The sequence below is a fragment of the Triticum dicoccoides genome, chromosome 5B (assembly GCF_002162155.2).
Source record: "Triticum dicoccoides isolate Atlit2015 ecotype Zavitan chromosome 5B, WEW_v2.0, whole genome shotgun sequence".
Taxonomy (NCBI): Eukaryota; Viridiplantae; Streptophyta; class Magnoliopsida; order Poales; family Poaceae; genus Triticum; species Triticum dicoccoides.
In genome coordinates, this window is record NC_041389.1 from 363,125,723 (window position 1) to 363,141,734 (window position 16,012).

General features: G+C 47.0%; 1 protein-coding gene across 1 annotated transcript; it reads right to left on the reverse strand.

The window, feature by feature from the left end:
• Nucleotides 1-8,705: 8,705 nt before the first annotated feature.
• Nucleotides 8,706-14,239, reverse strand: LOC119309094 (L-ascorbate oxidase-like). Its single transcript, XM_037585177.1, has 2 exons — nucleotides 13,388-14,239; nucleotides 8,706-9,793 (listed from the first exon to the last, which is right to left on the reverse strand). Exons 1-2 carry the CDS (start codon nucleotides 14,159-14,161, stop codon nucleotides 8,834-8,836), a joined length of 1,734 nt encoding a protein of 577 aa, XP_037441074.1. The 5' UTR covers nucleotides 14,162-14,239; the 3' UTR covers nucleotides 8,706-8,833.
• Nucleotides 14,240-16,012: the final 1,773 nt, after the last annotated feature.

Consider the following 16,012-nt stretch of genomic DNA (forward strand, 5'->3'; position numbering starts at 1 on the left):
CTTTCTGCTCCAGCATCAGATTATAAATGTGAATTGTTGTGGGCTTCCTTACAGACCCAATGATACCCCAGCTATCTTCTCTACGAGGATGAAGGATGGGTGCTAGATCTTGCAATTGATTGAATTCCTCATAAGCTTAAATGGATAAAGGCAGATGAAAATGCTCGGTCCAGTCATGTTCCTCAAAGAAATCCTGCACAGATTGGTCTTCATTCACTGTGAAAGAGTAAAGATGGGGAAGAGCAGATCTCAGAGTTTGCTCATTCCAGTTGTCTTTCCAGAATAGTACTGCTTGGCCCGATCCATTTGTGCATTTGCTAATCTGTTTAAATTTGTCTAAGAGGGCAATGTGAGCTTTCCACCAGAAAGATCCTTCAGCTTTTCCTTTTGGTGCTTCTGTATGGTAATATTTCTCCCAGACCAAGTTTACCCATGGAATATCTTCTTTGTTGAGGAACTTGATGAGGTTTTTCATGAGTAATGCCTTATTGTGAAGTGCAATATCAAGAATACCAAGACCTCCCTGCTTTTTTGGTAGACAAACTTTTGACCAAGTAATCAGAGTTGTCCCTCTATCTTCCTTGCCAAATTTCCTCCAAAGAAAGTTTCTCAAGTACTTATTAATCTGCTCAATAACTCCCCAAGGAAGTGCCATAGTACACATAAAAGAAGATTAGAAGGGCTGCAAATACAGTCTTGATAAGTAGCAATCTTCCATCATAAGACAGCATGGTAGAGCAACCAGAAAGCCTTCTCAATATTTTTTGCATCATTGGGCTGAAATCTTCAATTTTTGGTTTTGTTGTGCCAAGTGGGAGTCCCAAATATGTGAAAGGGAGTTGACCTTGTTGGCATCCCATGATATTAAGCAACATGTTGATCTAAGATTCAGTCACATTAATTGGCACCATGAAAGACTTCTCATAATTAACTCTAAGTCTAGTAAATGCAGTGTAATGAAGAATGAGATTCTTCACTTGAGCAACTTGTCTCGCATAAGCAGGCAGAACTAAGATTGTGTCATCGGCATATTGGATCACAGGGAAATGTGGGCAAGCTTGACTGACAATAGGTGCATGAATCAAGTCTTGATACATGGCTTCATTAAGAATTGTTTGGAGAAGATCAGCTGCAAGAACAAATAGCAAAGGAGATACAGGATCTCCATTTCTGACTCCTTGTTTTCAATGAAAAAAAATCTAGGCACTCCATTTAGCAAAATAGAGGATGTTCCTGAGGACAGCAACATTGAGATCCAATTAACCCATCTCTCTCCAAAACCTCTAGCTCTCAGAATAGCAATAATTGCATTGTGATCTATCAGATCAAAAGCCTTCTCAAAATCCAATTTTAGCAAGATAATGGGTTTTTTGATTGCTGGCATTGATGTAAGTACTCAAAAGCCCATCCAAGACAATCATGAATGGATCTATTCTTGATGAACCCATATTGGTTGGTGTGAACAATCTTTAGGATAACTGTCTGTAACATGTTTGCCAACAACTTGGTTATAATCTTGATTGTGCAGTTGAGCAGAGAGATTGGTCTGAAATCATTAGCTCTAACTGGATTATCTTTCTTTGGTATTAATGTGATGAAAGAGGCATTAATACTTTGAAGAGATATAGATCCATGATAAAAAATCATCAATTAGCTTGTAGAAATCTGCAGCAATTATGTCCTAGCATGCTTTTATGAAATCTCCATTGAACCCATCTGGCCATGGTGCTCTGTCAGAAGGCAGGTTTTTGATGACAGTGTCAGTTTCTTGTTTTGTGAAAGGAGCATCTAATTCTCACAAGCCCTCTATACTGGAAATGAGATTGATCAGATTTAGAGGATCTGAAACATTGCCAGTCTGCCCCAGCCTCTCTTTGAAAGAAGCCCAAAGAATGGAAGCCTTTGCATGATGTTCTGAATGCTCAATTCCCTAATCACAATGCAAAGACTGAATGAAGTTATGCCTGTATTTGATGGTGGCCTTTGCCTAAAAGAATTTAGAGTTTTCATCTCCAAATTTAACCCATCTAATTGTTGCTCTTTGCCACCAATAAATCCTCTGAGACAGCAATTTTAACAAATGATCCTTGAGCATTTCCCTACCATTATGTTCCCAGTCAGTGAGCATTATGTATTCCTCAAAATAATCCCACATCAGAATAACATTATTGGTTGCCCGAATGCTGCCACCTAAATTTGAGATGTTTTTACTCCAAGTTTTGAGACATTTTCTGAGCCTTTTGAATTTAGCAGTGATCAATTTAGCACTGTCACTAGACACCAAAGGTTGCTGCCAATTGGTTTGAACAACCTCTTTGAAGTCATGATGTTGAAGCCAGAAGTTTTCAAATCTAGAGACTTGAGCCTTAGGTATGCTAGTACCAATTGAAATGACATAAGGACAATGATTAGAAACAGGCTTGGAGAGTGGAATTGCCAAAGTGTTGGGGTAATTTGAAGACCAACTTTCAGAGGTGAATACCCAATCAATTTTTTTCCAGAAGGGGGGCTTGCTGCATGTTGCTCCAAGTGAAACTTCTCCCTTTCAAAGGAATTTCAACTAAGGCCAGCTTACTGATTGCAGCATTGAATTGCATCATATTGTTAATATCTCCATTTCCTATGTTTCTGTTGGAAGGGTACCTAATGTAATTAAAATTACCAGTGATGATCCAATCAGTTTCTACATGCATCTGAATGTTTTCGAACCAGGACAGAAAGTTGAGCCTTCCTTCATTATCACAAGGCACATAAATATTTAAAATCCAAGAGTCTCTAGTGTGAACTGAGATAAATCTCATAGAGATAGAAAATTCATTTTTGAACAGGTACTCTCCTTGAAACATATTATGGTTCTAGGCAATGAGCAATCCTTCAGAAGCTCCCACAGAAGGCAGATAATCAAATTTATTAATTCTTCTAGGGAAAAATTTCCTTAAATAAGAGCTATCAAAAGATTCTCTTTTAGTTTCTTGTAGACAGATAACTGCACATTGGGCCTCATCAATTTTATTGGAGATAGCTAACCACTTATCACTTGAATTAATACCTCTAACATTCCAATTTAAAATGTTCCAGGATTTATTCATTGTAACTCAGACATACATAGCAGCAAAGATTAACTGTTCTCAAGAGCTTAAGATAAAGCAGACATTGATCACTGATACAGTTCCATAACAAACAATGTCTCAGACAGGCCAACAAAGCAGAAAGAGAAACCATTACAAAAGTGGACTGATGCAACATTCCACAACAAAAACTGCTAAACATCCCCAGAAGGAGACCTCCTACAAGGCCCACCAAACTATCCCTCAGTAACTTCAGTCCTTCCATGTTGGTTGCTTTCCTCCCCTCTTGGCTTTCTTCTGCAGGAGATTCTCTTCAGTGCACACTTTGGGGTCCACCTTGCAGTAAGAGGAATTCATATTTTTAATGATTTTGATATTAAATACAGGAGGTTTAGCAGAACAGGCCATACAGTTGCTATCTTGGCAAGTTTTCTTTCTATATCCTTTATGTAAATGCTGCAACCTTTCACTTACTCTTACCTCAGATTCAACTACTGGTACTCTATCTTTCTTTTTTCCTTTGGGAGCAGAAAGGTTGTAGAAGCTGATCTCCTCAACAGCAGCTAAGGGTGGGATCTCCTCCAGACTGTTATCCTGCAATTGAGAGCATGAAGGAGCTACAGTTATAGGGAAAGTATTAGGAATGAAGAAAGATAACTCCTGAGACTATTGGAATCCTTCACAAATAATATGCCACATAGGAGACTGTAAGAACATCTTTGCCCAATCAAATTTTTTAGGAGTCAATAAGGTAGAGCAAATGAATCCACCCAATCAACCGGTACCTTAACTGTTGTAGTGCCTTCTGAGCTAAGAGAGAAGTGCTGCTCCCAGGAAGATAGGCATGCCAAGCCCTGATTAACTGAATCTGCATTAGAACCAGCAGGGATAGGATTAGACAAATATTTTCCTTTGATATTGAAACCTGGTGGATCTGAGTTATCTCAGGATGAGTTACAGGTGGCAGAAATACTTTCAGAGTCTGAAGCTGGCTTAGAAGAAGCATCTGAAGAGCAGTCCAAAATTTCAATTTCCTCATCCACAGTGGTACTCTGGTCCTCCTCCTCTGTTTAAAGCTTCCAAGTATTCAGTAGGAGAAGCTAACTGAATAAGAGGGTCCTCTACTTCAGCAAGATTCAGTTAAAAAGAGAACCATCTTCATCAGCAAACTCCTCATCCATGATCATCTCATCTCCCAGTAAAAGGGAGTTCAATTGAGCTTGGTTGGTAGGATCAGACAAAGGTGGGGGTGATTGTGGTTGGTTGAGATCAATGTCGGTCGAATTGATTTGCTCCACAGGTGGCATGCGATTAATGAAGTCCAGGGGAGCAGCAATGATAGGTACAGAAGGAATCTGGATAAACTCCTGGGGCAGAGCCATGGGCCCAAGGGCCAAATTGAGGTTAGGTATGGCCTCTTGGGCCTGGCCCAAGAAGCTTAAAATTTTATTTCCCTCCACATTCTGCTGGGCATTTTCCTCTAGCATGTCAAAATCCACACCATTTGACCCCACAAAGAGAGTAAGATCACTGTGAGGATCCATATCAGGAAGATTTGCCTGTTGTTGCTCCTCCAAAGGTTGAAACAGATCTGCTAGCTCCAAGAATTCCCCCTCTTCCAGCTCCTGGTCAAAAAGATCATCATCCTCAGCAGGCATTGCCCAATGCCCCCAACCAGGTAGATCCTCGTCGTCCTCTTGCTCTGCATCCTCTGCAGCTTGCTGCATTGCTTGCTGGTGGAAGTTATGCTGATCTCCAACCATAACATCTTGAGCTTGATGTTGTTGAATAGGCCCAATGAAATAATTAAGCTGGTTTGGGTGGAACAAATTATCAGCAGGTTGAGGGTGGGGATTTCGATCCACTGGCACTGGATCTTCATCTGGTGTCCCTCCTCCCACAATCTCCTATTGAATGATAACAACTCGCATAGTCCATGACTTAGCATTAGGATCATCAGATTCTCCAACCACTATACTTATAAGAACATCTCTCATTTCTTCCACCCTAATTTTTACCATCAGAGCTGACTGAGTGCTCCTTGCCCTGTCCCAGGGTAACATCTTACCAAAGCTCCGAACAACATTAGCCAGTTCATGCACTTCCCTCTTATCAAAAGGAAACCCAATTAGCAAATCCCAAATGTCCCTGTTTAGGGCCAGATTCCTCCAGTTAAGGCCTTGGTTATGCATCTGAAAAATAATTTGAACATCTCCATGCGCATGAGGGCTTTGAAGCACAAGAGCATCTCTATCAAAAGGCGATCTTAACCAGACATAAGCTTGACCAAAGGGGCACTAACAAATCTCTTGAAACCCTAGATGCTTGACTTGAGTAAGAAACTCGCCAATGATCTGTCTCACGTTGGGGAAATGAACTTCCTGATTCGGAATAGGAACAATGGTGACGATTGCCCAACATTCATGCCTCGGCAACGCAGGGTCAGTGATTACCCTCACTCTTGAGGGTCTCCCCTCCACTTGGATTGCCTGATGGTGCGGAGGAAGAAAAGGCGTCGGGTCGAACGAGAAGTTTGCCAACAAGGAGAGGCACATTGCAGAAGCCTATTGACTGACGGTGGAGGCGGAGGAGGAAGAGAGGTAGAGCGAGCAAGGAGAGGCACAACAGCTGCAAAATTGTTAGGTGGGGGAATAACACTAGGCACTTGATTGTCAGAGGACTCGATAGCATTCCTCGACTGAGGCACCACAATCGCACCATTAACGGGGGCTGCAGCAGCAGTAGCAGATATTGAGGCAGTCAATTGGTTTGACAATGCGAGGGAGCGGAAGCCCGATCGATAGCCACTGGCAACATGGCCCCATCTCTTGCAATTATGACAACAAATTTTACTCTTACAGGCCGATCTCTCATGGCCCGTTAACATGCAACGAACACAGAATGATTTGGGCCGGGCCGAGTCCTTCCTTTGGACAGCGGAGGGATCAGGGAAAGCTTCTGGGCCAGTTTGAATATGCTGATTTGCCGCCTCATTATTGCCCTCCTCCGGAAATTGAAGGCGATCAAAGACCGTAGTAACTGCCACCGTGGATTGAGCAGGGTGAGTTCTCTCGATCTGATGCGGGTTTGAAGCATGATTGTACAATCTTGGAGCACGCATTGCATCAGCAAAAGAAGTTGCATTTCTTGAACGAGAAACCAATGTCCACCCATTTTCTTGATCCGGATCCGAGAGAGAACGAAACTTTGGACCATTAGAACCCCAAAGGAGAAAACCAAGATTGAATTCAGGCAACGAGACATTTCCTCCATTTGTAAATCGCAAAACCAATGTTGATAGACGAAATAGAGAAATTGAAGAGATGATCACGAAGTTTCTGAACCTTGAACAAAGAGGCTCTGCCGCCGAAGCAAGATAGAAGAATTGTACCTACAGACTCCTCCGTGAGCCGAATCTTTGATCTTGTAAATTCAGCCACTAGGAAGAATTCCCTAGCTCCGCCGTGAAGTTGATCAGAAGATACAGGGAGCACCGGTTGCGATCTTCAAAAGCACGACCCCTCTCGAAGTGGAGATCTGCCAAAGACATGGTTCGGCGAGACTTGCGGTGGCCGTCGTGACCGGAGTGGTCTGCGACGAGGATTAGGCGGTGGCCGTCGTGACCGGAGTGGTCTGCGACGAGGATTAGGCGGTGGCCGTCGTGACCGGAGTGGTCTGCGACGAGGATTAGGCGGTGGCCGTCGTGACCGGAGTGGCCAGCGATGGGAGGGCTAGGCGGAGGCCGCCGTGGCCGGAGCGGCCAGCGGCAGAGCTAGGCTCGGAGGGCTAGGCGGAGGTGGACATGTACAAAGCGAAATTCAGTACCACTGACATCGCCAAACTCCGTGGCTAATTGATAGCAATCTTCATGTCATCATTTGGATCACTTCTAAGCAATCTGAGCCGTCGACCAGACTATTGCAACGCACGGATAGAGCGTGATTAAGACATTGCTGGAGCTTCCGCCATTGAAGATCCTTTCCTCCTTTGGCATGAGCCTTAGCCAAATTCAGGACAACATGATTTATGGACATGGTAATACCCTTAACCGTTTGAATCTGCTCACCATGTGCCATTTGCCGACATTCCCACCAAATATACCAACATGCCACGGTAAGATTTTCTTGCAGCCCCAACTGATCAAGAAACCGGTCACCACGTTGTCATTGTCAAGCACATGAGATGCTCGGGAACCAAAGAGCCAGATCTGTCCAGACTAAAGGCTTTTTGGATCAAATTTTCCATGTCAAGGGCTTCCCAAAATTATTTTGCTCTTGTACAAAACATAAACAACATATTTTTAACATCCTCGGTGAATTTGATACTTTCAAGTTTCAAATACCATGCGTTCTTCCATGTCCGACTTTGTATAATTCCACGCCACAATCACCTCGGCGAACACATCGGACACCGAGTATTGACTGGGAAATAGGAGTAGATTAAGATGTGATGTGAGGAGCACCTACTGGTCACGTTTGAGAAAGAACGTCCTAATAAAGTACGGCGGAGAAACCATTATCAAAGTGGCTGTAGTTTAGTGGTGAGAATTCCACGTTGTGGCCGTAGAGACCTGGGCTCGAATTCCAGCAGCCACACTTTATTTTTTGCGCGAATCATACAACGTTCAAACAACGTTCTTCAAGAAATATGTCCGTGCCCAAGCAGCATCTGCAAGCGCGACGATGCGCATGGTTTCATTTCGAACAACTGAAAACTGAGTTGTGAGTATCTTCACCCGATGTCTATCGTACTACTACTTGCACCACCTCACTCTGACTTCGTGGCAGCACACAATCAACTCGTGTTTCCCTTGATCTGCAACCCGATCTCCAGAGGACAAATCTGTCGCCTCGCCCCAGCTCGTGTTGCTCACATGCAAATAATTCCAAGCACGTCAGTCTGACAGGATGGTTAGCTGCAAAACGAAAGGGGTCCAAACCGTGTGCGCCCTCCCTCCCACATCTGCTTCCAGCTTCAGATCTTTCTGATGATCAACCTTGTCGGTCGAGCAAAAGGACGCTCATGGTTTTAACTGAAAATAACTCCATCTTGGGTTACGTGTCTCTGTCGTACGATCAAGCACCTCACATTTCACTTATATTTTCCTTGGTCTGCGGTTCTGCGCCCCGATCGATCCATAGATGATCTCAATCTGTCAGAGCCTGTGCCGTGTTGCTCACATGCCATTGTGATTCCAAACTGTAGTACGCTGTCTGACAGCGAGCATGATTTTTAGTTGTAAGAACACAAGGCCGGCGCGGCCGGCCGGCTGACTGACGCGGTTTTTACAACTAAAAACAGCTGAGTAGTAATTAGATCGAGATGGAAGCCGCTGTGCACCCAGCTTCAAACCTGCTCGCTCGATGCTAAGCCTGTCGAGCAACGATAACGCAGGACATGAATCTGTTCCAAAAACAGAGTAATGTTGCTGCCATTTCTTCCAGCAATCTAATCAACCTGCTCGTCTCAAAATATGCAACGCACTAAAATATCAACGTTTCGAGGAATCCGACTGGAGAGACCAACTCTTAGCTTTTTGCTCACCGTAAAATCTATACATGAGTGCTTTGGTGCAGCATGGGCGTTCAATACTAGTGAATGCATCACACCCATACACAAAAAAGGAAGAAGAAGAAGAAAAGAATGCATTGCAAATAGGAATTTAGTGGTACTAATATGATGGAACAAATGAATGAATGCAGGGGACTAATGTTACTGAACTTGCACACGATTATTATCACACACGTTTGATCGTGGTCAGTTAATTAGTGGCCGCCGCCCTTGGTGCTGACGCAGCGCCTGATCTCCTCCGGGAGGTCGCCGACGCGCTCGATGCCCTCCTCGAAGGCGACGCCCATGCCCATGAAGAAGTGCGCCTCGATGTGGCAGTGGAAGGCCCACACGCCGGGGTTGTCGGCCCGGAACCGCAGCGCCGTCCAGCCGAAGGGGTGCACCGCCACCGTGTTCTTCATCACGGGGTCCCTGAGGTTGTAGGTGGCCGGGTGCACCGCCGGGTCGAACCGCCCCACGCCGTACCCGAGCGTCCAGAAGTCGTGGCCGTGGAGGTGCCACGGGTGGGTCTCGCTGTTGTTGGGCGCCAGCATGTTGGCGTTCTGCAGCACCACGTCCACCACGGACCCGAACGCCAGCCGGTACAGCCCGTCGCTGGTGGTGGCGTTGGGGTTGGCCTGCACGCCGTACACGTCGTACCCGGTGTGGTTGTACGTCTCCGGCGGCGGGCGCTGGTCGAAGTCGCCCAGCAGGCCGTGCTTCAGGGCCACCAGGTAAGGCGTGTGCGGCAGCGTGAAGGAGACGTTGTTGATGGCCCACTTGATCCGGCCGTCGATCTTGTTCTGCGAGTTGAGGAGGAGGATGGTCCGGTCGGCGCGCGGCGGCGGCGGGTGCGCGTGCTCCGGGTGCGCCACCGTGGCCAGGCTCTGGCCGATGCGGTACGCGCTGTCGTTCCAGGCAGGGCCGGCGGGGGGCGCCGTGGGCGGCGGCGCGCGCGGGCTGATGCGGCCGCCGTAGTAGCTGAGCACGGCGGTGCCGGTGGGCGTGCCGGGCTTGCGGCTCACCACGTTGGAGGCGAGCCAGTAGTTGCGGTTGGGGGCCTGGTCGGCCTTGATGAGCACGGAGTAGGTCTCGCCCGAGTAGATGTTGAGGTTCTTCACCACGAACGGCTTCACGTAGTGCCCGTCCGTCTCCACCACCGTCATCTCGTGCCCCTGCATGCATGCGCTTACGTTTAACCCATATCCATTTCTCCTATTTGACAGCCTTAATTTATTTTTGAGAACTATGAGAGCCTTAATTTACATGGAGCCTTTGGGAAAAATTATCTGTGGTGCACCTCAACCCGGACGTGGTTGATTCTATCTCTTGGAAGCTTTCTAATGATGGCTCTTACTCCGCGTCTTCGGCCTACAAGGTCCAGTTCCTAGGCTTAGTTGACTCCAACATGCAACAGTTGGTGCGGAAGATCTGGGCTCCCCCCAAATGCAAATTCTCTGCCTGACTTGTGATCAATAATAGGATATGGACGGCCGACGGGCTCCAACGCTGTGGATGGCCTAACTGTGATAGCTGCCCCCTCTGCAAGCAAGTTCAGGAAACCGCGGCTCACCTCCTTTTCCAATGCCGCTACATGGTTTGAGTTTGGGAAATGATCAAATTTTGGCTTGGCTTGGTTCATGTGAACCCTACAGCTTGGGTGACAGTCCATTCGGTGAAAGCCTGGTGGAACCTCATTGACTCCAACGTGTCGCAATCTCGACGGGCGATGATGTCTCTTATTATGTTGATCTCGTGGAAAATTTGAAATGAGAGGAATGCACGCGTCTTCCGTAACACCGCGGTGCCGGTTGGGGTTCTTGTTGCAAGAATCAAAGATGTTTCAAAGTGTTGGTGCCTTGCAGAACGAAAAATAAAAAATAAAAGATGTTGCAACAATGAAAGTGGCAAATCTTTTGCCTAGTTTCAAAAAAATAAAAATAAAAAATATAAGCGCACAAATAGGCGAAAAATGTTGTTTAGGCAACGGGTAACGTGTGACAAAAAAGGATTAGCGAATCTCCATTCTCCAGTGCAATCGCATATGGGGTCAGTTTTGGATCTTTCCTTGGCGTTTCCTATGGTTGCTAGGTGCCTGTTCATGATTTCCCTGTCACCTTGTTCCTCGAAATGTCATTTTTTCTTGGATAAAGTCCTCGAAATGTCATGACGGTGAGTTACCTCTATTAGGTTAAGTATACATGTTGCCTTCGCCCTTGCGCTTTCACATCGTCATCAACTTGTTATTTCCATTTCAAAGATTGGAGAGCGGCATGGCAGGGCAGAAGATAAATGTTGGTTTGTTGAGCACTGTTCCAACGCTAGACTGGAACATTGTGCTGTGCGATATAGACGTACGCGGCCGCTAGGTAGCTTTCATCCAAATCAACCAGCTAACATTATAGTATAATTATCTGTGAAACCTACCATATATAATTAAAAACTTGAATGATATGTATACTCCAACCAACCCCTCCAATCAACAATTTATAAGTGATCGGGATCAATCGATCGATCATTTGAACCCCAGCTCTGACGTGTATGTGTAATTAGAATAAATAAACACCACATGGGCTAAGAAGCGTGCGTAGGCATGTGTACGTTACAGGGAAATCATCTTAATCCTATCCGCATCTTCCTTACGCTAACGAGTGGATTATGTTGTTAAACTAATCCTGCGTGATATGCGTAACAAGGTAGGTCATTGACTAGCCAGGAGTCTGCATGTGTTGCTTGGTGCGGGCACATAGCGTACTGCTACGTGTAACACGTACAGCAAGACTCATCACACGTACTCCCTCCGTCCGGAATTACTTGTCATCAAAATGGATGAAAATGGATGTATAAACTAAAATACATCTAGATACATCCATTTCAATGACAAGTATTTTCAAACGAAGGGAGTACTCACTTGTCGGAGAAATGGATGCAAATGGATGTATCTACAACTAAATTGCGTCTAGATACATCCATTCCTCCGACAAGTATTTTCGGACGGAGGGAGTACCATACAAGTTGCATGCTAGCTATACTACTCAAATTGTATATATACTCCCTCCTTTTCTTTTTACTCCGCATATAAGATTTGGTCAAAGTCAAACTACACAAAGTTTGACCAAATTTACATAAAAATTATGAACATCTACAGTACTAAAACTATATAGTATGAAAATATGTTTTATGGTGCATCTGAATATATTGATTTCATATTGTGAATGTTTATATTTTTTAATATAAAGTTAGTCAAACTCTATAATGCTTGACTTTGACCAAACCTTACATGCGAATTAAAAAGAAACGGAGAGAATACTTCCTCTGTCCCATAATATAAAAGTGTCAAAAACATTCTTGTATATATTATGAAAGCGGAGGGAGCAGTGGCCAACTACAACTAGACGTTACATGCATGTCGGTGACCAGTGGATCCAGTTCATCCTACTTGGAGGTTAGCGGTAGATAGACACAGTACTACGCGGTTACGTCTAGTCCAAGTTCATATATATATCCAGACATGCGCGCACTCATTATGTTGCATGTTGATGGGTATTGGGTACCACATGTGCAGTGTTCACGTTGGCCGATAGTTAGCTCTATGTAGGTACTCCCTCCGTCCCAAAAAGCTTGTCCCAAGTTTGTTCCTCAGATGGATGTATCTAGCACTAACTTGGTGTTAGATACATCCATTTGAGAGACAAGCTTTTTCGGACGGAGGGAGTAGATGAGAACGTCTGAAACGTCTAGCCTCGAAGTGGATACAAGTCAATATCTGACAAGGATCCTTGGACCATTAGGTGCAATGTCTTGGTTGTTGTTTTGTTTTGAGCGACGACGTACGTACGTGTCCCAAATCCTGGATTTCGACGTGGTTGCGCACTTGGGATGCTTACAAATGCTACTGGCTGGCTATTCAGGTGGTTTCTGCGAAATGACTCAGCTTCTACCTGCCCATTTGATCTCTGGCAGACAGTAGAGCCAGGCAGAGAAAGGTGGATCAGCTAAAGCATATGCTTGCTAGCTAGTTTCCGGATCTTCGGGTTTCCACCTGCATTTTGGAATTAGTACTCCCTCCGTCCTAAAATTCTTGTCTTAAATATGTCTAGGTATGGATGTATCTAATATTAAAATGTGACTTGATACATCTGTATTTAGCTAAATCTAAGACAAGAATTTTGGGACGGAGGGAGTACTAAATTAATCCATCCATGGAGAGGCTTATGCGTCCTAAATGGAGGTCCAAGTGCAGGCAGATAAGTACACAGAGATGCATGCTCCCATGATGATCTCTTGAAGATTTTATATTTGTTGCTACTACAATCCAGAGCAACGGCCGGCCGGCGATAACTTGCTTGGAGGGAGGCTCGGCCGAAACACGGCTTCATGTTGCAGCCGGCCAGCCGGCCTTGATTGCCGGCTAAGCAAATATACTACCCGGAGTATACTATTACTAGTAATGGTAGCAGTGGCAGGCTGGCGGTGACAAGAACGTGGCGGAGGGCATCAAAATCAGATCCTCCTCGGTGCAATGTGAATATCTGACCGTGGTCTGGCGCGATCTCTCTTGTCGAGATCGATGCCGGCCGCCTGCATGCGTGCACATGCACCCACATGTCGCTAGTCCCTTTTGCCGGCTAGTATGTTCGCATTGTTATTTTCACTCGCACGTACTCCGTCTCCATGTCGAAGCAGTCAGACTCAAGACCAACTTACGTACGTACAGCTACAGTAGGTGCTGAGGAAAGAAACTTTTAACACCGTTGAATAACAATTACCTCGATCTCGAAGTTGAGGGCGGAGAGTGAGGTGACGCTGGCGATCCGGAAGCGGTACGTCCTGCCGGGCACCACGGCGAACACCTGCGCCGCGCACTCCGGGTGCGTCGCGTTGCAGGCGGCGGCGTCCGGCGCCATGGCCGAGCAGTTGTACCTGCCGCGGCCGTTGATGAGCAGCGACTGGGGCTCGCCGACCCACACGATGGGGACGGCGGCGAGCCCCGCGGCCTGCTCGTAGGTGCTCTTGTGCCACCAGTCGTTGAGCAACACGTCGTGCTCGCCGCCGTCGTACGCGAACGGCTCGGCGTCGGCGCCGCCCGGCGCGGCCGCGACGACGATCATGCCGTTGAGCCCGGCGGAGCGCTGCATGCCGTAGTGCGCGTGGTACATGTAGGTGCCCGGCCGGTCCACCACGAACCTGTACTCGAAGGTGTCGCCCGGGAGGATGGGGCACTGCGTGACGCCCTCCGTGCCGTCCGCCCACGGCGTGCCCAGCTGCCGGATCCCGTGCCAGTGTATGGCGACATTCTCCGTCATCAGAAGGTTCTTGACGGTGACCACCACGGTGTCGCCCTGGACGGCGCGGATGGTGGGGCCAGGGGTGCCGCCGTTGATGGTGACGGCCAGCTTGCGCACGCAGTCCGAGTGCGTGAACTGGTAGCTGATCTCCCATTGTTCGTGCACCGTCTTGGCCTCGGCGACGGCGGCCAGCACCCACAGGAGGAAGAGGCAGCAGAGGAGAAGCTGTTTCGCGCCTAGCAACGACGACTCCATTGCGCTGCCACCTAGCTGAAGAGAGGATGGTGTGGCTTTGGCTAGGTAATGTAAGTTGCTATGTGTTGGAATGGGCCCGCTATGGTTTGCTCTGTTGTCCGGTGTATTTATAGGGATCGGGGGCACTGAAACCATCCATGCCATTGGCATGCCGGTCTCTCTGTTCCAACGGGCGACTAACAATACGTTTGGTGCTACTAATCCATCATCGGTAGCAAGTTGGCACTAACTCATTCCTGTCTTCTTCAAAACCGAAACGAGGTGGAAATAACTCTCAAATAAAATAGAACGGGTAGGTGAAAAGTACATACCGCGTCACTGTAAATGAGCGAGCGTCGCACCGTCGGCTAGTCCATGTATAATGTTCACAGCCGTACTACATGTACATTCTTCGAGATGCTGTAGACTGCATGCAAATGGTCAGTTGGTCACCTGAATCTAATCTGATCAGATCAGGTTTTCAACGGTCGCCCAGCTCGCGTTCATACGTTAGTTAGACAAGTTCCTTTGAGGCAGCTGGGTGTTCCCTTTGCTCTCTTTAGTCTTTATTACACTTTACAGGCATGCATATTGTCCTTCCGCGTTTGGAACATTCACCTTACAGCTCTACGTACTCCGATCTTGAGTAGGCCGGGCAACTGCAGGCTCCATCGTGTTTTCACATTACATATATCTGAAGAGCTCTATCGGAGCATTCCATGCTCGATCTGCCATTGGTTAAGCTCGGCTCTCTTGAGATTGCCTCCAACGGGTGCATGTTACCGTTGCAGCACCCTAACCACATGGTTAGCTGAGGTTATCAAAGTACTCCGCCGCGATTCTCACCGTGTCTTTCTGTCAGTGTCAGCGCATCTTCCTCCTACTTACGTGTCAACGTCTGCGTGTTGTTAATTTAAATTTTTACTACTGAACGTCAACGGTTATTTTCTCAACAAGGTTTGCACCCCGGACAAGAGCGGTTTCTCACATTTCTCTTTCTACATAAAATGAACATGAACCACGAAATGTCCAATACGAAATTTCGTCATGTGTCCCCCGCTAAAAGATACTACATTTGGTCTGCGCGAACGAACAGTGGCACTATCATTTTTAACAGGGAGCGCACCAACTAAGAAGGTGCGAGCACGACAAGCATGCATGCATGGCTATACTTGATTAATTGCGAGTTGGTGGTCTTAGCTTGATTTTCTCGGACGCGCTTCGCTGATTCTCTGCTGATTTTGCTCTGTAGCTTTGACTGTTGACTGTCTTCTTTTCGCGAGCAACTCACGGATGCTCCGCACCTTCATCGTGGCCTATTTTATAGTTTTAGAAAAATTAAAAACCAGATACGAGGGCATAAGAGCATCTACAATCGGATCCCTCAAACCCGCCTCATACGTTCGGTCGGACCGTCCGGTCACTATCCGGTCACGATTTTTTGACCCAAACGACCCTCAAACGTCGGGGCTGACCGGCACCCCCATATCCAGCCCAAATATGGGACGGATATAGGGGCGTCCGGGCACGTCCGCGACGTCGGACCCGGCCCACGCTGGCCCACCTAACCCCACATAAATTCCTTCCCATCCGCTCGCCGAACCAAACCCTAGCCACTTCACTCCCCTTCCTTCCACTCCCCCTCCGACACCCAAACTCGTTTCTGACTCCTTCCGTCCTTCTCCATGGCGGGAAGCGGATCCGAATCCTTCACCTCCAGATCCGTCGACCCCGAACTCATCCCGCGCGGCTTCGAGGAGGAGATGGCCGTCCCGCTTGCGCTCCGCCACACCCGGGAGGAGGCCCGTGGACGGCTGCGCTCGGACTCCATCCGTTGGGAATCCATTGTGTCCGCCCAAATGGGGCATGGAT